This window comes from Callorhinus ursinus, unplaced genomic scaffold (genome assembly GCF_003265705.2).
Source record: "Callorhinus ursinus isolate GAN/ISIS: 27379988/994484 unplaced genomic scaffold, GSC_fseal_2.0 scaffold118, whole genome shotgun sequence".
NCBI classification, from domain to species: Eukaryota; Metazoa; Chordata; class Mammalia; order Carnivora; family Otariidae; genus Callorhinus; species Callorhinus ursinus.
Genome location: NW_027397180.1, coordinates 858,152 through 884,826, shown reverse-complemented (window position 1 = coordinate 884,826; position 26,675 = coordinate 858,152). Strand labels below are relative to the sequence as shown.

Sequence of the window (26,675 nt, the reverse complement as noted above, 5' to 3'; positions counted from 1 at the left end):
CGGAGCCTCCGGGCTCCAGTGCCCGTTCACCCCGGTGCAGGCACATGGTCATGTCTCCCTGGCAGCTCCGAGTTTTTCTCTATCTCGATGCCCTCAGATCTCACCCCCAAGTATTTCTGAATGGATGTACCTCTTTACCTTCCTTGGCACTCGCCGAGTACTTCCGGTCAAGAGCTCATGCCTTCAGTTCTGAGAGGTCATTGTTCTTACATGTGGATCCAAATATTGCCCTGAGGCCAGGCCCCCCCCCCACTCACCACGGGCGCATCCCCCAAAACCTCCCTTCGTTCAGGATGTCTGTTGGGTTTACAGATCATTCACTTTCTTGTTTTCTGCTCTTCTATTTTAAAATTTCTTTCTATCTTTGTCATGGTGAATTTTGTTCCTGTGGGGGAAGACACTTTTCCATCTGGAAACCAGAAATCCCTTTTTAAAAATAGTTGAAGTTTAGTAACTGTTTTGTTTTTATGCACCGTGTTGGTTTTTATAGTTACCTTCTCCAGGGCAACGGGGCAACCTCTGGCTGATAGTGTGGACTCTAGAGCCAGATGGCTGCACTGAGCCTGGCTTTACATCATGGTGTGCCTCAGTTTCCCCATCTGTAAAGTGAGAGGAAATAATGGCACACATTGCATAGAGTGTTGTCAGGATTGAATGAGAGCATCCCCTGGCACACAGCACGTGGTATATGTGAGCCCTAGTGCACGGCACGTGACACCCATATTCCTGGTGCCTTAGGAACATGTTTAAGTTTGGCGAGAGGTACGTGTGTTTAAGGAAAGAATTGTGCCAGGGAATGACAGGGAGGGGCTTAGGGAAGGCAGTTGTTTTGCACCTGGGTTCACAAAGACTCAGCTGGGGACATGGCCACAGCCCCCAGGAAATCAGACTGTGAGGCTCTGGGTCAGCTTTCCGAAGGCAGCCCCGGGAGGGCCAGCCTCATTTGCAGGCATACCTTGCCAGCCCGGCAGTCATCGCCGTCCAGCCCGGCCGGGTCCCAGAGTGGCCTACCCTGCCCAGACCTTGTGACGTGGGTAGGAAAGGACAGCAGTGGCCTGAAGAAAGCCCAGGCCCTCCTCACTGAGTCCCTGCAGCGGCCCACCCTGGGAACCACACTGAGGGCAGAGGCAGGTCATGCGACTCGGGAGGGGAGAAGACCCTCCAACACACACCCCCACCAGCAGCTTCCTTCAGGCATTGTCTTTGCCTCCCCAGGTGGCAGCCCCACCAGAAGCCACCCCTGCCCCTTGGGCCATGTCTCCTCCTTCCTGCCCAGTTAAGCCAGGGTGCCATCTGCGTCTGGGGGCTGTGCATATGGTTCTGGTTGGCACGTCTCCGGTCTGCCACACCCCACACCTGCTCCCCAGCTCTTCCACGTCCCACCACGTGCTCTAGAGCTCTCTGGCGAGAAATCCCCGCCCTTGGGGGAGATGAGAAAAGAAGGCCAGTCCTAGAGCAAGCTGAGGTGGGACAAACGCCCTGGAGAAAATTCAGTGAGCTGTGGCAGGCAGGGAGCGGGGACTGCAGCGGCTGGCAGCCCCCCTGGGGCCCGAGCAGCACTGGGCACCCCTCCTTCTGTGCGCCCCCAGCCCACGAGGCCGCTCCTTCCTGCACTGACACACCTGGGCCACAGCCATGCCTCCCGCGGGGTTCCCAAACGTTCCACATCAGTGAACCGGCTTCCTCATAAATCCCCTGGGTTGGAAATAATGCAGAGGGTCATTTCTGAGCCCCTGGCTCATCCCTGGCCCCAGCCAGTGCCCCACAGCCTGAGACTGACCCTGAGGGCCTCCAGACCCCTCCTCCCACCTGTCCCTCCCAGGGGGCAGGGGCAGCATCAGCCCTGAGGGTGCTATGCAACCTGGCGGAGGAGAAGCCCAGCGGACTCAGTGGGCAGAAAAGACACCAGGACCAAGAAGTGTACACAATGCTCAGTGTTTATTTGCAAGATGGGGGCAGGGTGGGCAGAGGGAGTGCTGGGGAGCACTGACCCCTCCCTGGCCCACCTCCCAACGGCCGTGGTCACCCCAGGCCTAGGTTCACACGTGGGCGGGCAGCCACCCTGCCTGACACCACTCCCCGGAGGTAGGTGGTGGCCACTGGACAGGCCCCAGCCCACGTCCCACTGCAGGAGGTGGTCAGCAGGAACCTGCTCCATGGGGCTTGGGGAGCAGTGGGGGGCACGCAGGCCCACAGTGGGGGACAGCACGGCAGCTCCAGGGCAGTTTGCTATGGGGCATCCCTCTGACACGAAGAAGGGGGTGAGTCCGGGCAGCACAGGCACTTGTCTCAGATGAGGACCAGGCCCGACGGCCAGGCAAGTGGCCAAGACGTGCTGGAGGGGCTCTGAGGGCAAGGCCCCCTCCCGGAGCCCTCCTCAAGCAGGTCCTCACTGCGCCGTCGCCCTCCAGGGCGACCCCCAAGGCACAGGTCCCACGAGGGCCCAGGCAGCAGGTGTGCCTGGGCTCCTGCAGCAGGCTGGCCGAGCTTTCTGTGGTTGGGTGGTGTGTGTCGTGGCTCCAGATTGGGGTGGGGGGCCTGGCGGGAGGGGGTCAGAATGGCAACAGACAGTGGTGGGGCCCTAGGTCAGGAAGATGGGGGTGCTGTCCTCAGGAGCCTCGGGCGAGCGGGCGCAGGATGAGGTACACCTGCACTTGTCCACGTGGGTGTAGGTGTGCTGGATGGCAGTCCCGTCGGGACAGTGCATGGTCACCACCTCCTCATGAACACCTGCGTCCTGGCAGCAGGTGCACTGGTGCTCCATAGCCTGGGCCTCCATGGAGTACCTGCAGACGCAGGGCCGCCCTCAGGACCCACCTGGTCCAGCCCCAGCCCCCGAGCTCCTGGTGTCTCTGGGGTCTGGAGCCAATGGCCCCCACCCACTCCCGGCAGCCCGGGGCTCATCCTCCGAGCACTAGGGGCTTCTCTGACCGGGCCTGGGACAGTGCTCAGGGTCACTGAACTCTGACCTTCCCGTGCCAGGCCCCCTCTTGTCTTGGAACCAGCTCACAGAACTTGCTGACCCGGCCGGACCCTCCCCCCCGGGGGAACCTTCCCTGGGTCTTGAGCCAGCCCTGCACCGGTCCTTCTGCTCTTGGAGCGCACTGCTCACACCTGGCGAAGCCAGGGCAGTGTGGGGTGGGGAGGGGCCTCTCGGGAGGGGCTCAGGCCTCGCTCACTTGGACACTCCGGGGCATGAGCCCCTGCAGAACGTGAGGTTGACCGGGGCCCGGGTGGCACAGTCCTGGTGTGTCAGGATGGTTCTGTTGACGCGGACTTGGCACTTGTCTGGGCAGACAGAGGAAAGACGGTGGAGGTGTGGGAAGGGACCTCTGAGGACCCCGACCTGGGGCCGCTCCCCACACGCCACCCTCCCAAGCCCTGCGCTCAGGGTGGCGCCCTGGGGCCAAGGGCAGCTTGGGGCAGAAATCAACGGGTGGAGACTGGATGGAGACTGGGCGGAGGTGGAGGGCGGGTAGGCGGGCCTTGACTTACCCACTTCCTCACAGGAGTAACAGCAGCCGGTTTTCCTGAGGATGCCCTGAAGGGGGAGGGGGAGAGAGAGGGCCGGCTCGGGGCGGGGCGGGGCCTCCGGGGCGGTGGGGGGCAGGGCCTGCCGGTGGAGATGTGGGCAGGGCCTCCGAGGTGGTGGGGGTCCCGGCCGAGAATCTGGGCTGTGTCGGGTCAGGCCTCTGCTGTGGGGCAGCCCGAGCCCCAGGACACACCTGGCAGCTGGACACGTCCGGGCAGGGCGTGGGCCTCGGAGTGAGCACGTGCAGCCCGTTCTTGACCTCGCAGCGGTACTCCGTGCAGTTGTCCACGAGGTTGTTGACCCAGGTCTCGTTGGGCTGAAATGCAACGGGGAAGGTGGAGGCTCGCAGGGAATTATCTGGTGAGCTGAGAGGGGCCGAAAGGAAGGGTCTCCCGGCTGGGGGTGCTGAGACCAAACCCCCTCGTACCTGGACCAGCCAGCCATCCTCCGTGGGACAAGCTGTCTGCACGCACTCCCCACAGCATTGTCCGGCCACCTTCCAGTACTCGTAGCCCTGAGGGACAGGGGTGGTTCCATGGCTACCCCCAGCCCTGCTCCCCAGCCCTCCTGCCCTCCCATCCACACCCTAAGGGCCCAGCGACCTCCTTGGCAACCCGGCCCCCGTGAACCCATCCCTGCCCAGGGCTGGGTGTGCCCAGGAGGGCTTACCTGGCGACAGGTAGTGTTACAGGTGTCCTCCTCACACTGCACGATTGGGCCCTGGGTGTCCCCGGACAGGCAGGTGCACGTGTGGCAGGGAGTGACGGATGGGAAGGTTGCACCGATCTGCAGTGGACGGGGTAAGTGGAGGTGACATTGAGGACAGTGGCGGAGGCCCCAGGGCCAGGACCCCTCCCTGCAGCTGGGTGGGCTGGGAGAAGGGGAGACCTACAGAGAGCGGGTTCTTCCTTCCTCAGATGGAATTATGCTTGTGCCCCTGGCTAAGCACAGACCAGGGCAGAGGCAGGACCCCAGGCCGGCTGGAGGGGCTGGGAGGGCACGGTCCCACCCCAAAACTCTTGCCATGAGGAAGCTCCTGGGACGCCCCAAGCCAGCAACGCCCCCAGGCGCTCGACAGACAGGGCTGCCCCCTTGTCCCCCTCGCCCGTGTCCCCACATGGCTCTAAAGGGACCGGAGCCCTCACACTTATCCCCTGTCCTGCAGGAGGGTGCAGGCGGGGCCAGGCACGTGCAGATGAGGGGTGGAGGTCCCATGTGGATGAGCTGAGCCTGGGGCCCCACCCACTGCGACTCATCCCACTCAGCCGCCCAGCGGCTGAGCCCTTACCCCATAGGCGGTGTGATTGTGGTAACACAGCCGAGGTTCTGGAAGGAAAGAGGAGCTGAGCACCTGCCCGACTGGTGGGGAGGGAGGGCTCCGACACTGCCCCGCCGCCGAGCCCCCAGCCCCACTCACGGCAGATGAAGGTGGGGCAGCAATCACCCTCCTCCTGGGTGCGGATCAGCTCCTCTCCCGGCCCACATTTGGGTGGGCTCTGGGGGCAGGTGGTCGTGTTGCAGACTGTGGGAGGGTCGGGGTGCCGTCAGGGGGCCCCTCACTGAACCGGGGCACGCCAGAGGTCGGCGGCCCCGCTCTCCCACCACGCTGGCCCAGCCTCAGCCCCTCCTCGGCCCCGCAGCTCCCCCCACCCCGTCACCCTCCGGCCGGTGGGGCACAGGGCTCACCGCACAGCGTCTGCAGACAGCATGAGTTGTTGGCCAGAGGCCTGGCCTCAGCCACAAAGCCCACCCGGCTGCACTGCGGGGGCCGCTCCAGGGCCTCGCACTGCACGGGCGTGCACTGCACTGACACGGAGCCCCTGTGGCACCTGCAGTCCTGGCAGTTGCTGACCCACCGCTCCCCAGGCTGGAACAGAGCAGTTAGGGTCCCTGGAGACTCCTGGACAGGGCCCTGGCCTCTTGGGCTGCCTCCAGCAGCAGGGAAGGCCCCACCCTCAGTGTGGCCAGCTCAGCCCTCAGCCTCCCACTCAAGCTGCCATCTCTGGAGCACCCATGGGACAGGGGTGTGTCTCACACCGGGCTGCCCCATGCCAGCACTCCGCAGGGGCTGCCCGGGCAGAGCAGGCTGCCCTGAGACGGGGCCCTCCCTCCCTCCGCTCAAGCCAGGGGGCAGGTAGCCGGGGGGCAGAACACTCACGGATTTGGGAAACCCATCTGGTCCCACACAGGCTGGAAGGGAAGAAGAAAGGGGATTCAGTTGGCGTGCGGGGTCCCGGACCCAGTGGGCAGAGACCACAGGCCCTAGGACATGTCCTTGCAGGCCTGGCCACCCCACCCCCAGCCGGGGCTCTTCTTCCTGCTGGGGACAGAAGCCCCCGGAGGACTCGGTGTCATGGCCACACTGCACCTTCAGGGTGGGCACTGGGCTAGGAGAGCAAGCACCCGGGAGGGATGGTCTCCCGCTAGAGGGTCTTCCCACCCCAGGCCCTCGGCCTCCGGCTCTGCAGCAGCTCCGGGATCAGGGCCACTGGGGCCATGCTCACCGCACTCGCGCACGCAGACATTCGTGTGTGTGTTGAAGAGGGTGTGTCCGTCGGGGCAGAAGCAGCCTTCTACCAGCCCGCTGCCCACTCTGCTCTGGCTCCTGCAAGGCAAGGAGGGCATCCCTGGGACCCTTGAGCCATGGAAGTGGCAGTCCAGGGGCGGGAAGGGCAGAAGGCATGGCAGAGAGCTGTGTTGACCAGCCGCCCAGGGCCTGGAGTCGGGGGTCAGAGGTTGGCGTGCAGGGAAGGAAGCCCCAGGGACCTGAGGCTTGGGGGGGAGTCGCAGACCCTCCCGGCCCGCCACACACCCTTCAGGCAGGCTTTACCTGGAGTCGCAGGACGTGGGCTGTGCAGGGCCACAGGGCTGGTACACCTTGTCGGGCGGGCAGGTGAAGTCTGGGGTCACAGAGACAGGAGTCAGGTGGGCCGAGGGGGCCGGAGCGCCCGGGGCCGCCCTGACTCACCGCATAGCCCGCTGGTGGCGTTCCGCCAGTTGGGGCAGGCGCCCCGGGCGCGGCAGAGCGCTGCGTAGGCCTCCAGGCTCCCGCAGGGCGCCCTGGGGCGGTCGGCCTGGCAGCCGTCACTGACGCAGGAGCTGACGAACGGGTCCGGTGGGATGAGGGCGTGGCACTCAGCGAAGAGCCTGCGGGAAGGGGCGGTCAGAGGCCGGGGCGGGGAGCGGCCCGCCGCCCCACAACCACCAGACCCACAGGAGCGACTCACGGGCTCCGTAGCAGTTCGCAGAGGGGCGCGGGGGGGCACGGGGAGGAGGCGGGTGTGCTGGGTGCTGAGGGCGCGGGGCCGGCCGTCGGGGGCGGGCGGGTAGGTGCCCAGCAGGCCTCCCGGCCTCTCTCGGGGACCAGCCAGCGGTGGGCCATGTCTTGGCAGGTGGGGGCCATGGTGCCGTCGGGCTGGCGGCAGTCGTCCGTCTGGCTGTTGGTGCAGGTGCCTGGGGCGGTGGGGCAGCAGGGTCAAGCTCTCCCCCCTCCCCTCTCCCCACCCGTGCTGAGCGGCTGTGGCCGGGGCGCCCCTGGCCCCCACGCACCGCACTGGCCCTCGGTGTTGTGGCTGAAGCGGCTGTAGGACAGCTGGATGTGGAAGATGTGCCCGTTGAAGGTGATGTTCACACCAATGGCAGGGATGTCGATGCCCATCATGGTCGTCCCCATCACCGACACACTCACGCCATTCTTGCTGAAGCCCAAGCTCACTGGGATTTGGTCGAACAGGACCTGGGGATGTGTCGGGGGGATCCATGACTGGGTGTTGGGGCAGCAGGGCCTGCCTTCAGGGCTCGGCCTCACACCCCGAAGTGCAGATGCTCCCCTTGGGACCTGGGGTCCCCGTCGGCCATGCTCGGGTCCCTGCCCCAGGTGCCTCTGGGAGCTGACCTCCGGGCCCGCGGGCCTTCCCTGGTGATGCCGGGGCACGGCCACTCACCAGGCTCTGCTCCTGCCCGCGTGTGCCGGTGCTGGTGGTGAGGATGACCTCCATGGACTTGTAGTGGATGCTGAGGGCACGGGGACAGTGGGCGGAGGCCGTGGTGGCCCTGGTGGGCCCGCAGTAGTAGTTGTTCATGTAGATGCTGAGGTTCCCATAGCGTGGGCTGATCTCCTTCATGAGCACGTGGGTGCAGTTGTCCCGAAAGGAGTAGGAAGTGCCATCGAAGGTGGTGTAATACGAGTCCCCCCAGCCACTGCAGGAGCCTGCGGGGCATGGACGGTCCCCTCACCCAGCGCCACTCCAAAATGGCCACCTTAGGGGAGCCCCCCTGGGCCCCAGCTGCCCTTTTTTATAAAAGGGGGTGGAGTGGGTTGCATGGTGGCCCCAAAGGCGCGTCCCCATGTCCAACCAGACCTTGAGAATGTGCCCTCAACTGGGAAAAGATCTTTGTGTCTGTGATTAAGGACCCCGAGATGACACCAGCCAGGATCACCCAGATGGCCCTAACCCAGTGACAAGTGTCCTTGCAGGAGAGAGAGGAGCGGCCACGGGAAGAGGCCGTGGCTGGAGGCTCACAGCCACAAGTCCCGGACGCCTGGAGCCCCCAAAGCTGAGAAGGCAGGAAGGGCCCTCCCTGCAGCCTCCAGAGAGAGTTGGTCATTGCTGATGTTTTGACCTCCGTGTGTGGCTCTCACTTCCTCCTGGAACCTGACACCCATACCATCCAGGGGCCAGGCTAGAAGCTCTCCCCGCAGGAAGCTCCAGGAGGGACGCTCAGGAATCCCTGGGATAACAGCCCCCCGAGCCCAGGCCCCCTTCCAGCCACAGAGGCTGCCGTGCGGGTGGGCTCAGCAAACCTGGGCCTTCCCCCTGCTGTGGAGGCGTGTCACCCTCTCCGGCCGGCACCATGTGCCGCGGCCCTGGCTCCCGCGTGCCCCCCCACCGATGCCCTCTGCCCAGAGCGGCCGCCCCTCACCCCGCCACCACTTACACTCGCACTCAAAGTGGAAGTCACATGGCTCGCTCTCCTGCGACACTTTGACCGGAGGGTGTCCGTTCACGCAGTGGATGCTGGCCACTGGCTTCCGCCCCAGCAGGACCATACGGTTGTGGCCCTCACACCGAGCCACCGTGCAGTCCGACAGGGTCCAGGACTCGTTCACCTGGGGGAGAGTGGGCGAGATGCTCACCAACTAGGACCACGAGACCTGCCCCCACCGCCCTGCCACAGCCTCAGGTCCCGCCTTCCTGGGGCAGAGCTGCCCTGTGTCCTGGCCACCCCCGGTGCCATCCCAGCCTGAACCCCGAGTGCCTTCCTCCAGCCAGAGCTGCCGTGGAGGGCTCAAGGGGGCCACAGCGACCCCAGGCCGGGCTGGGCCCACCATCGGTGCCCCAGCCAGGCACACAGCACAGGCAGGAGGTGCACCTTTCGGGGAGGGACGATGAGGTTGCAGCCCTGAGACTGGGAGGGCGAGGCCATGGGGGCCGAAGAGGACTCTGGGGGCGAAGAGGTGGGGCAGGTGTCCTGGAAGCGGTCAATGTCGCAGTGCTGGTTGCAGATGGCATAGAAGGAGCAGCCCGCACCGTCTGTCTTATTGTAGACCACGTCCCCTGTGAGGAGAGAATCACCAAGACAGACATGGCAGCGTCAGCTCCGGAGAGGTCGGGAGGCACAGTGCGCAAGGTGGACACTGGGCAGGGAATGACGGGCTCCTCCACTCACCAGGTGAGAAGAGCTGCCCGAACGCCCGGCAGAGGCAGCGGGTGGTGAAGTTCCAGCTGGGGGACACGGGGGTCCCCGTGGTGCTGAAGACAGATGTGGACACCGTGGTCACTGTCACTGGTGGCAAGGTGTGGGTGGCCGTGGCCCTGGAGGTGGCCGTGGAGAGGCCCAAGGTGGTGCCGGGCGGAGAGCTGGTGGCCGCGGGCGTGGGGGGTGATAGGGAGGCTCTAGGGCTGGGCCCTGTGCTGGAGGTGGCCAGAACTGTGCTGGGCACGGCACTGGGGGGTCCAGGCGAGGTCTTGGGGTGCCAGGATGTGGACGCACTGCTGTGGGGGCTGAGTGTGGAGGCTGTGGAGACCTGGATGATGGGCATGGAGTGGAATGGCGTGGTGGCCCCCGTGGTGGGTGTTGCTGGGGACGGCGTGGTGGCCCCCATGGTGGGCGTTCCAGGGGACGGCGTGGTGGCCCCCGTGGTGGGCGTCTCTGGGGACGGCGTGGTGACCCCCGTGGTGGGCGTCTCTGGGGACGGCGTGGTTGCCCCCGTGGTGGGCGTGCCTGGGGATGGCGTGATGGCCCCCGTGGTGGGTGTCGCTGGGGATGGCGTAGTAGCCCCCGTGGCCGTGGTGCTGGTGCAGTGGCCAGCGTCCTCACAGCAGAGCACGCGCACGTGGTAGTTGTGGCAGTAGGGCAGGGGCCCCGGCTGCTCACGGTTGCGGCACACCAGCCCGAAGCTCACGTCGCACCGGACCACCTGGCCCAAGTCCTCCAGACGCACGTCCGGCGCCTTTTCCGATCGGCACTGGATGTCCCGGGGGCGCTGGCAGAAGTCGTGCCCCGCTGAGCGGAAAACCGAGAAGGTCTCGAAGTCCCCGCCATCCAGGCCCGGTATGGGGTAGTCCTCGTCGAACCAGTCTGTCCACGTGCACCGTGGGCTGCAGCCCGTGGAGGACGAGGTGGCCAAGGAGTGCGTGGTGGAGCTGGGTGGCGGGACCGTGGAGACCAGCGTGGTCCCGAGGGTGGCCGTGCTGGGCGTGGACCCTGGGGGGATCCACGTGCTGGAGGTCACCACGGGGACCGTGGTGGGTGCACTGGGTGAGGTGGGCTTGGTGGTGGCCATCGGGGTCCTCATGGAGGCAGAGGGACTGGGGCTGGAGACCCTCTCTGTGGTCCTGGCAGGGGTAGCAAGCGTCTGGGTGGTGGAGACAGGGAACTCCTGGGTGGTCCCAGGGGAGGAGGCGTGGGTCTGGCCAGATGCTGTGGTTGGCGACGTGGGGCCCCCAGTGCTGGGGCAGTGTGGGGTTGGGTGGCAGCAGAACACACGGACGTTGTAGTTGAAGCACATGTTGAAAGGCCCCTTCTGGTCCTGGTTCTTGCACACCAGCCCCACGTGCAGGTTGCAGCTCAGCACCTGTCCGATCTGGTCGATGCTGACCTCAGGGTAGTTCTCTGCGCGGCACTCGATCTTCTGGGGCTCCTCGCACAGCATGCCCCCGGCAGCCCTGATGTTGTCAAAGGTCTCCAGGTCCCCACCCTCGACCCCTGAGGTTGGGAAGTCCACGTCAAACCAGTCTGTCCACTCGCACTGGGGCCGACATCCTGTTGTGCCCTGCGTGGTGGTTCTCAGGGCTTGCAGCGATGTCCTTGCTGTGGTCGTGCGTGTCTCTCTGGGTGGGGTGGACGGGGGGCTGGTGGCCACAGTGCCTGTTGTGGCTCCCATCACTGTGGAAGTCATGTGGATAGGTAGGGTGTCCTTGGAGGGGCCCCCTGTGGTTCTCTGCACGGTGGTCTGCGTCCATGGCCCGGTGGTGGGCTCCGTGCAGTGGTCATGGCTGCAGCAGAGCACGCGGATCCTGTAGTTGTAGCACATCCTGAACAGGCCCACCTGCTCCTCGTTCCTGCACACCAGGCCGAAGCTGGCGTCACAGAGCACACGCTGGCCCAGCTCTGCAGGGCTCCTGCCGGGGAAGTTCTCAGCCTGGCACTCTATGTCCAGAGGCTGCTCGCACATGGCCCCTCCCGCGCTCCTGATCTTGTCGTACGACTCGATGTCCCCCCCAGCCTCCTCAGACTTGGGGTAGTCCTCGTCGAACCACTCCGTCCACTGACACCGGGGCCGGCAGGAGGTTGTGGTCAAGGCCGGGGAGCTGCTTGGCGCCAGGCTTCCTGTCGTGGTGGGCTCTGCCGGCGGGGTCTGTGTGGCGGGGGTGGACAGGGACCTGGCCGGTGGCTGCCAGGTGGTGGCCCCAGGGGAGGTGCCGCAGGGCAGGTAGTCACAGCAGAGGACCCGCAGCTCATAGTTGTGACAGAGCGGGGGGTTCTGCTCTCTGTTGAGGCAGGTCAGCCCCTGAGCCACATCACACTTCACCTTCTGGCCCAGCTGCTGCAGCGGGGTGTCGGGGAGCTTCTGTGCCCGGCACTCGATGCTCGCCGGGGCCAGGCACACCTGGTAGCCCCTCTGCCTCAGGTCCACAAATGTCTCGAAGTCCCCACCTGCCATGCCAGGCTCTGGGGGGCCGCCGTCGAACCAGTCGGACCAGAGGCAGAGCTCATGCACACACACGGTGGAGACGGTGGGGACTGAGCCTGGGGGCGGAGGGCGGGGACCTCATCAGCGTGCTCTGCACCCCTGCCAGCCATGCCCAGGATCAGCGGTGACCTGGGGCCGTCGGTCGTGGGTCGCGCCGAGGACACCCACTCTGACCTCCTCCCGCTCCGCCCAGACTGTTGCCTGGGGTTGGGGCTCAGGAGGAAGGGGCAGGACCAGCAGGGCGTCTGTCAGGCTCACCTGTCGAGGAGAGCGGGGCCACGGTGGTGGTGAAGGTGAAGGGCGGGGTTATGGTTGGGGTTCCAGGACATTCCACAGCCCTGCGCAGGATCGTCCCATTGTGTCCGCAGGTGGCTACCAAGCAGGCGCCGAGCCCGTCGGTTGTGTTGTAGATGACGTCCTCGTAATGGTAGGTCCTGCCGTTGTAGACGCAGGTGCAGGCTGGGAGACAGGGCCGGCACAGGGCTCACTTGCAGCCCCCAGACCCCAGCCCCCAGCCCTGTGTGGCGCCCCGCAGCCTTACCTGCAAGGCTGTGCGTGCACCGGAGGCCGCCAGCACTGCATTCACTGGGGAGGAGAAGAGGAGAGCGCTGAGGGCCTGCCGGCCGCACCAGCACCCCTCCCAGGTGCCCCAGCCCGCTCACCGCCCGCCCACTCACCAGCTCTGGCAGTTCTCTGCCGTGGGGACCCTCGTACCCACATCGTGGTAGTTCCCGTCCTCATCATAGCACCCGCACTGGGCCACGCACTTCATCTGGGCCTCACTGAAGAACGGCTCGCTGGGCGGGCACTTCGGGTAGCAGCCTGGGTGGGCACAGCACGGAGGAGACTCACCCTCGTGGCCAGGTGCTGGGTGCTGCCCGGGGTGGTCACCCCACCACCTGTGCCCTTCCCTGCCCCTCACCTTCCAGGCCCGGCAGGTCATGCAGACAGCGGCCGCTCGGGTTCCGGCAGGTCCTCATGCAGGGCGCCCCGCACGGCTGGTAGTGCCACTCACACCGGCCCTCGGGGTTGTAGTAGTCACAGAACACGGCTAAGCGCAGAGGGGAGAGGCTGAGCGTGCACCCCTTGCTTCCTGCCCCGCCCTCAGAAGGCCGGTCCCTCACAGGCCCTCCTGTCCGGCGGCGGCCTGCCTGGCCGGTCCGTAAGCACACAGACGTGGGCACGCCCGTGGGCACCTGGGCGCCAGGGGTCTCTTGCTCACCATGTGTGGGTCAGGCCCCACCCCTGCATCTGCCCTTCCCCACCGCGGCAGAGCCCCACTCACGGCAGATGTCCGGGGTCCGCCAGGACACGCACACGCCCATGTCGTGGCAGGCCTGGGCGTAGGCGGCCACCGCCGTGCAGAAACACTCACAATCACCCCCCGAGTCACAGGCGCACGCGTCACCCACACAGGCCTCGTAGTACTTGGTGGGGTCGACCTTGGGGGGAGGGGGAAGAGCCTTCGGATTCGGGGTCTGGGGCTCTTGGGGGTCAGGCCTGCAGTATGGCCCAACCTGGGCCGGTTCCCCCCAGAGCCGGGGACAGCAGACGCGTGGGCCCCCGGGGCTGACCACAGGCTGGTCTAAAGGGTGGACGGTGACGCGGGCCCCCCGACTTCTGCCCGCCCCTTCCTTCCGGGCGCCCCGGGGAACGGCCGCATACGTGGGCGTGGCAGGTGGCGAAGGTGGCGCTGTTGATGATACTGCACTGCTTCTGGGCCCAGGACTTGCGGTACGGGTTGGCGGTGCAGGGGTCCCTGGGGGCCGGGGCGTCGGGGCAGGATGGGGAGAACTTCCAGCTGTTGCCGAACTCCAGGGCGCTGCTCACCACGGACTGGCTCCGCGTGGTGAAGTCATTGACGGCGTTGTCGTCAAAGTTCCCACACAGCCCGCAGACCCGGCCCTGCAGTCCAGGGACGGCAGCACGGGGGGCTCAGGGTGTGTGCAGGAGTGGCCAGAGCCCAGCCCAGCCCGGCAGGGGGCACTCCAGGGCAGTGCCCTATGAACTTGCAGGACAGGGCACACAGTGGGCCCTATGGTCAGCAGGCAGGCAAGTGGGCAGGTGAGCAGTGGGCAGGCAGGCAGGTGGACATGTCAGGGGACAGGCAGGTAGGTGGACGGGTGAACAAGGGGCAGGCAGGCAGGTGGACGGGTGAACAGGGGCAGGTAGGCAGCTGGACAGGTGAACAGGGGGCAGGCAGGCAGGTGGACGGGTGAACAAGGGGCAGGCAGGCAGGTGGACGGGTGAACAGGGGGCAGGTAGGCAGGTGGACGGGTGAACAGGGGGCAGGCAGGCAGGTGGACAGGTGCAGGGGACAGGCAGGCAGGTGGACAGGTGAGCAGGGGACAGGCAGGCAGGTGGACGGGTGAGCAGGGGACAGGCAGGCAGGTGGACAGGTGAGCAGCGGGCAGGCAGGCAGGTGGGCAGATGGGGGAGTGGACAGGCGGGCAAGCAGGCCCAGTGGGCATGGGGACACCAGGGAGCAAGAACAGTGTTCTAAGCAGGACTCTGCCTATTGGTCAGTTTGGTCTCAACACAGCCCTTTCAGAAGTTGGCGTTGTGAGTGGACTCGCCCCGGCCCTCAGTGGAGTGTCAGCTGCCCGACGGGCCCCTGGGAGCCGGAGCTAGGAGTAGGGGCTCTGACCCTGCCTGAAGGGGTCCGCGGCCCGCCTGTTCTCACCTTGTAGTCCTGCTGCAGTCGGATGAACAGGCTTGTCTTCCGGTCCCAGGACAGCACCAGACCACTGTGAGTCTCCACGGTCAGGTAGATGCCCATGTATCGGACCTTATAGGGCAGGTCCCCGCCTGGGCCCCGCTGCACCACCTTGTAGGTGCCCTCATGCAAGACCAGCTCATAGTTCTGCAGAGGGCACACGGAGGTAGTGGCTGCAGGGACTAGAGGGGCCAGCTTGGGGGCCAGAGCCCACTGACCTATGGTAGTCAGGGGCCCAAGGCACAGGACTGGGGTCAAGGATGAGCTGGCTCCTGACACTGTCAGCGAACAGGAGGCCAGAGGCCAAGCAGGGTGTGCTGGGAGCCCGGGGAGGTTACGTGGAAGGTTGGGGCCACAGGCCAGTGGGGCTGATGCCCCCAGGCAACAGTGTGGCTCCCTGCCTGGTGAATTCTGACGTCCCTCTGCTGGAATTGGGTACCCCACTGTGGTGGGCTGAATGCAGGCCCCCCAAAAGGTGTGTCCACATCCCAGCCCCTAGAACCTGTGAATGCGACCTTGTTTGGAAAAAAGGTCTCTGCAGGGGTCAGTGAGGGATGAGCTCCTCCCGAATTAGGGTGGGCCTCAGTCCAAACACAGGTGTCCCTGTGACAGGAGAGAGGGGACGGGCCTGCAGGGGAGGGGCCGATGGAGCGCCGGGGCTGGGGGAGGCAGGAGGGAGCCCCCCTGGAAGCTGGCGGGGGGCGGCTCGGCCCTGGGACACCTGCTGCTCAGAACTGAGAGAGAATGCATTTCTCTGGCTTCAGGTCCCCCTGTGGCCATCTGTCCAGGCGGCCCCAGGACATCCAGCCAGAGGGCAGAGGGAGGGACAGGGCTCCTGGTGACCCCTCACCTCCAGGAACAGCTTGATGGCCTTGGAGCAAGTGACGCCCGTGGTCCCGCAGGGGACGTTCTCGGTGACCACGCGGAAGGTGCCATTGGCGGTGCCGTTGCCCTCACAGTAGTCCTGGGTCAGGGAGGGTCAGGCTGAGCTCAGGGCTGCGGGAGCGGCGGGCCGAGGAGGGAAGCGCGGAGGGGGCCCCCGCGTACCTGGGCCAGCGTGTACTCACAGCTCCCCTCGAAGCTGTACCGCTCCCCATCGAAGGTGATGAAGTGGCCGTCCCCGTAGGCCACGCAGGTGCCCAGGCAGGGCTTGCGGCCACACTCCCACCTGCGGTTCCTGCACGTGCTGTGAGGACAGGGGACAGCCTGCTTGCCCGCTGCCCGGGACCAGCCCCGCCCCGCCTCACAGCCACACTCTCCAGAGGGCTGAGTGAAGGGGTGAGCGCGGGCACTGGCCCGCCGCCTGCCCATCTCTGGCTTCCAGGCTCTTGGTGCCTGCGGTGAGGCGGGGCTGGGGGCCCTGGCGGCAGCTCTGAAGGCCTGGCCCTGGGGGACCTTCCGAGGACAGAGGGGACCGTCCAGGGCTTCTCCAGGGCTGGGGGCAATGCCAGGCCCCAGCTGCCCCCTGCCTCCCTCCCTCCCGTGCAGGAAGCCCCAACTCACCAGGTGTTACAGTCAACCCTGATGGTGTCCCCGGGCTTGTAGGTGGCCTCATTGTGCAGACAGGGGCAGTCCTCCGCGGCCACGCAGCCCCCGCTCCCGTCCGACACCAGCCCCGGGGGGCAGACGCAGCCAGACACGCAGTGGGTGCTGAACTGTGGGCGGGCACGGCGTCAGTGCTCGTCACCCCCGTGCCCGGGACACTGGGGGGCAGCACGCCCTCCCCGGCCACTCACACAGTCCACGTCCAGTGTGTGGCAGCTCCTGAGACACTCGGCCCCGGGCATGCCCGCCGAGGCGTTGTTGCAGTCCAGGTACACCATGGGGGCCGCACACCCTGCAGAGGGAGGCAGCTGGGCTGGGAGGGGCCCCAGCCCAGGCCCACGGAAGCCCCTGCCCCCCGGGGGCGGGTGGGAGGCCCTACCTGAGCTCTTCTGCTCTGCCGCTCCCAGGCAACTCAGCTTCCCACCCGCACACGAGCTGTGAGAGACAGAGCACCCTGCCTGGGCCCACGGCCCACCCACCACCCCGCAGACCCCACCCAGAGCTCTGCCCAGAGCCCAACACACACACCCTCCTGGGCGCCGGACCCTCGGAACCCTCTCCCCGGCCAGGGGAGGGGTCCCTCCTTACTGCACGGCTGGGGGGTGGGAGCCCCCTCCCCAGGGAGCCCCTCTGTGTTTCACAATCCTCCAGGGAGGCCCAGGGATCTTTCGGTGTGACACGGGGGGTGAGACTGTTGCAGGCCCAGGACGGGGGGCGGGGGGTCACGGGCCCAGCTGGCTGCTCACCAGACCACGCCGTTGTCATGCACCACGTCCCCCGGAGCCACCACAGAGCCACGGAAGTAGCAGGGGCAGGCGTCGGCGGACACACAGGAGTCCGAGTCGTCCAGGAAGGTACCCGAGGGGCAGATGCATCCGTCCACCGGCACGAAGGAAATGCCGCAGGTGACGTCCACCTGGCTCAGAGCGCGGCAGGAGGGCTGGCAGCCGTGTGCCACATAGCTGTAGTGCTGAGACTTGGGGCAGCTACTCACATACTTGGCTGGGGGCAGGGGCAGCGCTCCAGTCAGTGGCTGGAGGGCCCCTCCAGGCTGAGGCTCACACAGCCCGAGACTCAGTTTCCCCTCTGACACCAGGTCCTTGGCTGGCCCAGACGAGGAAGCGTGAAGCTCTGGCTGAGAACGTGGGAGTGGGGGTCCCCAGCCCCCCTGCCCCTCCCCCAGTGCCACCAGGCTGGCCAGGGACACTCACTGCACACGCCGTCCCTCCAGCCGCTGAGCAGCACCCCCTTGGCGGCGCAGGCGTGCACGTAGGAGGACAGGGCCGCGCACAGACAGTCCTCGCTCTTCTCACAGTTACACGTGTCGAACATGCAGTTCTGGGGACGGGGCCGCGGGGAGCCGTCAGGGACCCCAGCCCGCTGAGGCCCCGCCTCTCCCCGTGCGTCCTTCCTGGGACCCCCGCCCAGGCTGGCCGTGCCACCGCAAGCAGGGCCCTCGGCACCCACAGATTGGTGGAGGCCCCCAGGAGGGGCAGCTTGTGCCCTAAGTGACCGCACAGGCCAGGTCGGGGAGGAGGCGGCAAGGAAGCATGAGGCCGGGCTAAGGTCAGGGTCAGCAGGGGCCTCTGCGGGACCAGGGCCAGGTCCGACTGCATTCCACAGACATCACTGCTTGTGCTGCCTGTGGGGAGCACATGAGGTGAAGAGGGTGGAGCTGTGCCACCCCCAACATGGGCAGAGGTGGGCCGGGGCTTGCACCTATAGACACACACTCCTGGGGGTGCATTCGTGTGCACTGTAGGCCTTTGAGCTTCTGGAAAAGTGGCCTACGAGCCAACTGTTGTGGGTTGGGTTGGTCCCCCCAAAAGATATGCAGAAGCCATAACCTCCAGGGCCTAAGAAAATGGCCTTATTGGAAATAGGGTCTTTGCAGATGTGATTAAGATAAGGTCATCGGGATGGGCCCTGAATTTGGACACACACAGGGGAGGGGCACGGAGGCAGAGGCTGGGGTAATGTGGCCACAAGGCCAGGGGTACCTGGGGCCTCGAGAGGCTGGGAGACGCAGGAGGGCCTGTAGCCATAGGAGGGAGCGTGGCCCTGCCCACCCCTTGCTTGTGGACTTCTGTCCTCCAGGACTGGGACCAGAAGCAATTTCTCTAGTTTTTAGCGACCTGGTTTGTGCTCCTCGGTGACACCAACAGCCACACCCACGGTGGCCCAAGGGAGGACTGCCTGACCCGCGCACGTGCTGTGGTTGAGCCAGGGAAGCAGCGGGGAGCTGGGGGTCTCACCGAGTAGAAGGGCTCGGGGTTGAGGACAGAGTGGCAGCGGGAGAAGGCTCCGGCCGGGTCAGTCAGCAGGGAGCACCAGTGCTGGGCGTAGTTCTCTGGGACAGGGAAGGCAAGCTGGCTGGCTGGCCGCCACCTGCACCGCTCCTCCCCCACGCCTGCCTGCCCCGGCAGCCTCGGCTCCTGCACCCAGGCCCCCCGGGCCCCTACCGCCCCGGGAGAGCTGAGCTGGAATGTGGGGCTGACCCATCACGCTAGTGGGACAGCAGGGTGCTCGCCCCAGAGACGGGCCCCAGGCCCTGCTGCCGGCATGCACGCATGCATCCCGGATATCGGGGTCCCCCAGCCCCACCCACCCCAGGGCCTGGTGAGATGGGAAGCTTCAGCTCCTAGGCCCGGCCCAGGTAAACGGAGGGCTCCCAGGGGTGGGAGTACCGTTCTCCACACTGAGGGAGCAGGGGTCCTCGAAGCTGTTCTTGACGTTGGGGCACGCGGCCTGGGTCTTCCAGGTGTTGGCGAAGGCGGCGGCCGTGCCCTCCACCACGCCGCTGAGGGTCCGGAAGTCATCGGCCTGGTTCTGGTTGAAGTTCCCGCACAGGCCTGGGGGCCGGGGCCCAGGGATGGAGCATTAGTGGGGCGTCCAGCCTGGCCCTGCAGTCCCTCTAGAAACCATCACAAGGAGACCAGCCAGAGAGATCCATCCCAGGATTTTGGTTCCAGAGCCATCTGCAGATAAGCCCTGGTAGGGGTCAGCCCCTGTGCAAAGCCTGCCCAGTAAGGACAGCGTGGCTCACTGTCCCCCTGCCACCCCAGGTCACCTCCCGGGGGCCGCAGGTCAGATGCGGGGTGCCCTGGGAGCAGCTCCCTCCCAATTCCCACTTCCTGCCAGACTCTAATGCATCCCGCTTGCTGCTAAGTCCAGGGACCAGCGGCCCCTGAGCCCACGCAGCCGGCCTCACCGCACATCTGTCCGTGGTAGGAGGGCTCCAGCCTGAGGAACAGCTGCATGAGTGGTACCAGCTGCACCTGCAGCTGCAGCCCGAGGCCCGTGTGCACCAGGATGAAGAAGGAGGTGGGCCTGAAGATCGTGATATTGGCTGCAGGGATGGGGACCAAGTCAGAGTCTGGCCCGACAGAACTGCCTTGCTCCTGGGGACAGCCCGGGGGGCCGGCCGGGTCTTCTGGGGATGGGCTGGGAGGAGACAGGTGTCTGGTGGGCCCTGGGAGCGGGCAGTGCTGGGAGTGACAGGTCCTGGTGCCCAGGAGGCTGGGCACCGAGCGTGCTCCACACCAGGTCCCCACAGATCGGACCAAACCCGCTTGCAGACAGCAAACCAACCACGGGATATTCCAGAACTGCCCCAGGCCGTGAGGAACTAGCAAGGGACCTCGCTGGCTGTGTGCAGGCTCTGGGGGGCAGGCCACCTCGCCGCAGCCTGGCGCAGCCGTCCTGAGCCCATACCTGCTGACATAGGCAGCTGGGTGTAGATGGAGTTCAGGAACACTCCGCCGTTGGCCTGGATCTGGATGATCTGGGGAGGGGAAGCAGCCAGGTCGGTGGGGGGAGGAGCCCGCCTGCGGGGGGGGGGGGCCAGGGAGCGGTCCCCAGGGGCCAGCCCGGCAGAGCCGGGTGCGGAGCTCTGGCCTCCAGCCTCCAGCTCCGTGGGACCCTTAGGACCAGGGGCCGGGCTGGGGGCTGTGGCATTCAAGGAGGGCCGGGGTCCGCGTCCTCGGGGCCTGTGTGTCTTGCCAGCTTCCCTGTGTCCACCCCTTCCCTGCTGGAGCCTCACCGTGTCCCCGCCGTTCATGCTGAGCGCCACTGATTTGAGGCAGTTCTCGTTGTCCGTCAGGCCACACTTGCGCAGCTCGGCCAGCACGCTGAATCTGTTCCCTGCACACGTCTGACGGGGCGAAGCCACCAGCGCATTGGGGGACAGCCGCTCCCCAGCACAGGCAGGGTGGCCTGTTCCCAGCATTGCCCATGTCGGTGCAGATGGATGGTGGCTCACCGTGGCCTGGGGCGCCAGCGGCCACCTCCAGGCAGCTTGTCTCAGGACCTGGGAGCCCCTGGCCCCGTGAGTGTGAGCCCAGGGGCTTCCCTTTGGGGATGGGACCCCAGGAGAAGATCCAGGGGGCCTCACCCCCTCTGATGGCCATCATGGGACCCTGCTCAGGGGCAGAGGGGGCCCGAGAGTGCCCGGACAGGCCCGCAAAGCCCACCGGGGCCGTACCTTGGACAGGACATAGCTGCAGTCTCCGTGCACGTCGTAGAGCCTCTCGTCATAGGTGGAGATGTGGGACCCGCCCTGGACAGAGCAGGTGCCAGGGCACGGAAGGTTCCGGCACTGCCACAGCCCCGCGGAGCAGGTGCTGGGAAGGGAGGCCGTGAGCAGAGGGGGCGTGATGTGCAGGAGGCAGACCCCATCCCATGCACCCCACCCCCCAGGGCGGGGCAGCCGGGAGGCCTACCAGGCGCTGCAGATGGTGGTGAAGGAGGCCCCCGGGGCATAGGTATGACCGCCATGGGTGCAGGGGCACTGTTCCAGGGGCAGGCAGCCCCTGTGGGTGACGTCATCCAGCACCGTGCCTGGGGACAGCAGGGGGGTCATAAGTGGGCCGGGGCGGGTGTTGGAACCTCAGTGACCGGGGGCAGCCAGAGGGAGTGGGGGCCAATCCCCGAGGGCCAGGAGGACCTGCCTGGGGGGCAGAAGCAGCCGTCCATGCAGTGGTCCTCGCAGAGCTGGGAGCGCTGGGGGTTGGAGCAGGTGTCTGCGCAGGGCGAGCCGCACTCGCGGTGCTGCATGTTGAGGGGGCAGGTCTGGGCTGCAGGGGGGAGGCAGCACTTGGGCCCCAGGAAGCCGCCCAGGCGTGGGGTGCACAGGCAGGCCACCTCTGCTCCCAGCCTTCCACGTGCCATCAGGGGTCCCCCAAAGCCACAGCCGGGCTCAGGGAGCCCCTCGCCTTGGGAAGCTGGGCCCCGCCTGTCCTGGCCCCCAGCTGTCTTCTGGGTGAGGCGGCAGGTGAGGGAGCCTGGGGTGCAACGCCTCCCGGACAGCCCCCCTGGGCCCGCCTGGCTTCTGGGGTGAGCTCAGCTCGCGGCACCCAGGCCGGGTCCTCCCTCTGAGCCCCCCAGGTCCCCTTTCTGTTCTCCTGGCCACCCTCCCTACTGACCATCCAGGGCCCCCAGCCAGATGCCAGGTGTCCTGCCCAGGGGTCTTGTCCCCCCCGCTCCCCAGGGACCGACCCGGAGGGGGTGTAGGGCCTGGGGCTGGCCCTGGCCAGGGGCCACTCACGGCAGAGGCCCGGGGCCCTCCAGTTCTGGGGCTGTCCCCCCGCGTGGGCGCACTGGCGGGAGTACTCCGCAAAGGTGGCGCAAGGGCAGGTGGGGCAGCGACACAGGTCCTGGGTGCAGGCGGCCACATACGCGGCAGGGTCCACCAGCTTGTGGCACCCCGCAAAGGCCCGGCCGAACAGGGTGCGGCGGCAGATGCCCTCCTGGGGAGCACAGAAGACTGGCACCGTCCACCCTCGGTGCCTGTGGGGGGACCCTGGGCCCCGCAGACTTTTCCAGGCCAGGGACCCCCTTCCCCCCCTTGAGGTTCTTTTCATCCCTCCATCCGTCTGTCCTCTGTCCCTCTACCCACCATTACCCATCACCTATCATCCCTCCATCCGCCCATGCCTCTGTCCGCCCAGCCAGACGGCCAGCCGTCCACCCTCCCTTCCTTCCCCTCAACCACCGTGGACTTGCCACCACTGGGTGCAGACTTCTGCTTGGCTCTGGGGACTGAGCCACGACTGTGGACTCCACCGACCCCCCAGGGCTCCACGACGCACCTGCGCATGGTGTGAGCCCCCAGGAAAGGTGCCCCCCACCCCCAGAGGCCAGTCAGAGAAGGAGGAGGCCCTCAGGCAGCCCCAGCAGAGCCAAAGCCAGCCCACCGATGAACCCTTCCTCCTTCCCCGGCACCCCTCCCCCTGCCCCCAACCAGCTGGGGGTGGACTGCAGCTCCACATCCTGATTTAAGGCTCATGGATAGATTCTAGAAGTGAGGTCCTCCCAGCTCCCTTGTGGGGCTCCTTCACCTGGGCTCCCAAGTGCCCCACCACGGGCAGGACTGTGTGTCCAGAGTGGTGGCCATGTCCTCTGCCACCGAGGGCTAGGAGACCCTCTCTCCCTGGACACCCCAGGTCCCGGCCCAGGAAGCCTGAGCCCGCCCTCCTGGCTGCCCCCCTGCCCGGGGAGGGGGAGCTCACCCCGTCTGTGCAGTTGCTGCCCGGGGAAGGCAGGGGGTCCCGGCACTGCTCTGTGGGCCCGTCCAGCTTCTGTAGATTCCCGAACTGCAGAGGGGTCAGCCTGGCGTCTGTGGACGGGAGATGCTGGTGTGGAGCGTGCTGAGGGCCCCTGGGGGCAGTGCGGGCCATGGCTGCCAGGGGGGCCCCTGCCCATGCCCGGGGCACCCGAAACTTCTCCTGGGGCGTCACTGGCTTGAGTGTTGTCCAGTGCCCAGGCTGCCCCCTCCCTGCCTCCTCGGGAGCATCCGGCGCCCCCGGGCAGAACCCACAGGCTTGGCTTCCGGCCGTTCCCTGACCCTGCCCCGACCCCAGGTGGCACTCACTATGGGAGTAGAACTCTTGGACCGCCGGGAGCCCGTTGAAGTCCCCGCACAGACCACACGTCTGGTTGGCGTACTTGGGGTCCAGCTCCAGCTGGGAGTAGAGGGGGGCAGCTCCAGCCTCAGCCGGCCAGGCCCTCAGCCCTGCCACCCCTGCCGCCCTCGCCCCCGGGGCTGGGAGGCTGTCCTGGATGGGCAGGGAGGGGCGTGGGGGGGCGCCCTCACCAGGGCACTGCCCTCTCTGTTCCACATGAAAGTCAGCATCAGCCGGACAGTGACCTTGATGTAGACGCTGCTCTGCTCCACCAGCAGGCCCGCGCGGCTGTAGGGCAGCTCCCCCCTGGGGTAGAAAGTCCCGGTCGCCCTGCGGCCAGGGTGTCCAGCAGGGCCCTCCCCCCGAGCCCCGAGCCACGAGCCCCAGAGTCCCGGCCCCTCCCCAGCCCGCGCCAGGCGCACCGCTGCCCATTGATGAGGATGGAGCCGTTGGAGGCCTCCAGCACCAGCCCCTGCGTCTTGAGGATGATGTGGGTGATGGTGGGCCTGGAGCTGGCCAGGCCGCGGCGCAGCTGGATGTTGAAGTCCTCGTAGGCGGTGCCGCAGTGCGCCGAGAAGACGTAGTTGCACAGGCCCGGAAAGCGGAAGACATCGCCGTCGAAGGTCTTGTAGTGGAAGTCGCCCCAGGTGCTACACACGCGCCCGTTGTGCGCGGGGTTCCAGGCTGTGGGGAGAGCGTGCTGGGGCCCCGGCAGATGCCACCAGCCTCGCCCAGCCACCCGCGGGCAGCCGTCCCTGGATTTGGGGTGAGGAGCCAGGAGGGCAGCCGCTCGCCCGTCTCGCTGCCCTGAGCCACCCTGATGCTCCCTGAGAGCCCCGATCCTACCCCAGCGCCCAGGGTCAGCCCCCAGGAGAGCTGGCCCCAGGGAAGGCTCCCGGCCGGGACCAAGGCCATTCAGTCGCCCACAGAGTACCAGCTTTACCCCCCAGATCTGTGAGCCCCCACCCCCACCCCGTCAGCAGTGGGCAGCATCCACTCACAGCTTATGGTGGGCGAGACGGTGATGGGCGGGATGGCGGTCATGCTCCAAGCTGCAGAGGAGGATGGGTCACACTAGAAATGCGGCCAGGCGGGGGACCCCCCCATCCTCCTCACTGGTTGCCCTGGGGCAACAGAGAGGTGCAGGCCACCCTGACCCAGCCCGGTGAGCCCCAGGACTAAGGCTGCCCCTCCCCGGCCCTCCCCATCTGCCCAACACACACTGCTGCCCTGAGTGTGCGTGTGTGAGTACATGTGAGCATTTCAGCCTTTCTGCTCTGTGCCTTAGCTTTCTGGGACCCATGCCCCCTGCCGTCCCTTCTTATGGGCAGGTGGGATCCAGGAGGGTCTCTGTGTGACATGCAGCTGTTGTGGAAATCTGATGTCCAGATCCCCGGCCCTCTGGGAGCCCAGCCCCTCCTGCCTGCAGAGCCTGGGCCACATACCGACGTCCGCCCTCCAACTGTGCGTGGCAGCCTCTGTGCTGGCCTGGCTGGGCTCCACGCTGCCCTGGGTCTCTGCGGGGAAAGGGGACGGGAGTCCGTGAGAAGCCGGACATTCGCCATCCTTCCTGGGCAGGCTTCAGGGGGGCGGCACCATGAACACTCGACTTGGTGGAAAGCAAGGCTCCGCCGGGATGGGAGGCCTCTGCAGGGAGCCGCAGCTACCCGGTGGCCTTGCGCTGACCCCCACCCACCCCATCCACAGATTCAGGGTGGTGCCTCATCTCCGGGATGGGGCAGCTGGTGCTGCTGGCTCCGGGCAGGAGAATGGAATCAGGAAAAGGCACTGGCCCCGTTGACCCTGGCCACCCCAGAAGAGGGTTCGGCCCCATCCCAGGCAACCCTTGGAGAAAGACAAAGACCGGCTTTGTTGGGGGAGAAAGACTCACGCAGCTGGGGAGGCTTCTGGGCGTGACTTAGCAGAAACCCAAGACCAGAGCCAGATTGGAGTTAGAACCGTCCGTCATGGCGGTGGGAGGCCTGGGGGCCCTGGTGCTGGGGTGGCTGCACCCGGGGGCCTGTGCGCCCACCGCCTCCAGGCAGGGCCTCCTCCGCCAGGCTGACTCCCCCGGTGCCCGGGCCCCCACAAGCCCCTCGCTGCCGTGGTGGGCATAGGGAGCCCTCCCAGGCCCCTCTGCCGAGCTCAGGCTGCGGCACCCCCTTCACATGGCCCTGACCTCCTTCCTGCAGTCTGTCAGGAGTCTCCACGCTCAGCCCAAATCTGAGCTTCCTGGGGAGTGGGAGGTGGTGGGGCCCCCATGCCCCCATGTCCCTGGTTCAACCAGCTTGGTGAGGGGAACGGTGAGGCCTCTATTCTAGCGGGGACTTCGCACACAGAAACCGCAGGGACTGGCCCCGCATTAAACTCTCCTTCCAAGGGCCCTAGGTGACTGCATTTCCCACAGGCACAGCTGCTCCCTCAGTCCGCCCCTGACCCCAGAGCTGCAGCCCTTCCCGCGTGAGCCTGGCTAGGGCCAGCCACTGGCCGCACCCCACAGTCAGAAGCCAGAGGGTGTCCCAGTGGCAGTTTGCACCCCACACCGCCTCCCCATCCAGGCCCGGTTTCCACAAGAATTGGCTCAACTTGGGGCCCTCCTCAGGCGGGGTCACTCGCCCAGCGAGACCCGGTCTCCATCACCGGGCCTGAGAAATGCCCGCTCCCGACTGTCCCTTCACATCGCGGCTGATAGCGGCCACCCCCCTGACGTGGGGTCCTCCTCTCAGACTGCCTTCACCCACCCCAACGGGATTTGCCCCCCGGAGAGAAGCAGGTGGAGGATGAGGTGGCTCGCTGGCGCGACCCACTCATCAGGCACATGGTCTGAGGCTGGCATGGCCCAGAGGAGCCTGGCAGAGTCGGGCGGAGTGGGGGCTGGCTGCGCAAACCAGCAGACGGGCACCTGAATCGCACAGCAGGCTGGGGGGCCTGGCACCCCCGCTGGGAGTCACTCTGGGGAAGTCCCCCCACTTCTGAGCCCTGCTCAGCCCCCAGGAAAGGCGGCTTGGGGCAGGGTTCTGGGAGACGACTGATGGAGAGAGCCGTGGGCCGGTGTCCACCTGCCCAGGCCCCTGAGGCTGGGCGAGGCACCTCGCTCGGGGAGGCCTCAGGGGAGCAGCGCTCAGGGCCGGGACCTGGCAGGGCGGCCTGCAGTGGCCAGGACTCCAGGCCAGCCCTGCTGGGTGTCACCCAGGCAGCTCCTGAGGCCGTGTCTTTCATGTTGACAGGAGGTATTAGGGCCAGTGGTGCCTCCCCTAGATGCTCAGTGCCACAGGGCGGCCAGGGAGGCGCGGAGGGCTGGGTGGCGGCCTCAGACGGAGCTCCCCTGCAGCTGCATCACCTGTCAGCTGTCCCAACCCTAACCTGAGGAGGAATTCTGGAGCCGCTGTGGGGGCTCCAGGGACCAGAGAGACGCCCAGCCTCAGCTCCCACCCCAACACCCTCTCCCAGGGGAACCAGCTTCTCTGGGTGCAGGCTGAGAGCCTGGGGGCCGCACAGGGGACGCACGGGCAGGGTCCTGCCTGCCGTTCCCAGCAGGAGAACCCCCAGCGAGCGGCCTGCTGGGCCCCTTGCTGCAGAGACAGAGCCGGGGTCTTCGTCCTCACCTGTCTTCTGCACGAGGAGCAGGGCGGCGAGGACCCAGGCCAGCACCAGGCACCCGCTTGGGGCACCCATCCTGGGGGCTGGCACGGCAGCGGGCGGGTGGCTGGGAGGGAGTGGGCCCCAGTGCTCACTCCCTGGGGGCCCTGGGGCTTATATAGCAAGAAGCCTTGGCCCCGTGCC

General features: G+C 66.7%; 1 protein-coding gene across 1 annotated transcript; it reads right to left on the bottom strand.

Annotated features, from left to right (window-relative positions):
* Window positions 1–1,926: 1,926 nt before the first annotated feature.
* MUC5B (mucin 5B, oligomeric mucus/gel-forming) lies at window positions 1,927–26,611 on the bottom strand. The gene is made up of 49 exons (XM_073889813.1): window positions 26,498–26,611; window positions 24,338–24,409; window positions 23,894–23,944; window positions 23,315–23,576; window positions 23,084–23,198; window positions 22,862–22,952; window positions 22,500–22,606; window positions 21,536–21,737; window positions 20,940–21,065; window positions 20,712–20,829; window positions 20,474–20,612; window positions 20,033–20,143; window positions 19,705–19,774; window positions 19,202–19,339; window positions 18,678–18,842; window positions 18,246–18,340; window positions 17,202–17,328; window positions 16,737–16,992; window positions 16,370–16,425; window positions 16,182–16,282; window positions 15,949–16,100; window positions 15,493–15,631; window positions 15,296–15,409; window positions 14,413–14,592; window positions 13,395–13,634; window positions 13,015–13,171; window positions 12,652–12,780; window positions 12,407–12,551; window positions 12,271–12,314; window positions 11,988–12,188; window positions 9,203–11,785; window positions 8,906–9,090; window positions 8,471–8,642; window positions 7,477–7,742; window positions 7,082–7,268; window positions 6,760–6,985; window positions 6,501–6,679; window positions 6,363–6,432; window positions 6,037–6,137; window positions 5,691–5,722; window positions 5,219–5,399; window positions 4,950–5,054; window positions 4,821–4,858; window positions 4,202–4,318; window positions 3,960–4,046; window positions 3,726–3,848; window positions 3,496–3,541; window positions 3,180–3,288; window positions 1,927–2,786 (listed from the first exon to the last, which is right to left on the bottom strand). Exons 1-49 carry the CDS (start codon window positions 26,565–26,567, stop codon window positions 2,582–2,584), a joined length of 8,985 nt encoding a protein of 2,994 aa, XP_073745914.1. The 5' UTR covers window positions 26,568–26,611; the 3' UTR covers window positions 1,927–2,581.
* Between the last annotated feature and the right edge of the window lie 64 nt (window positions 26,612–26,675).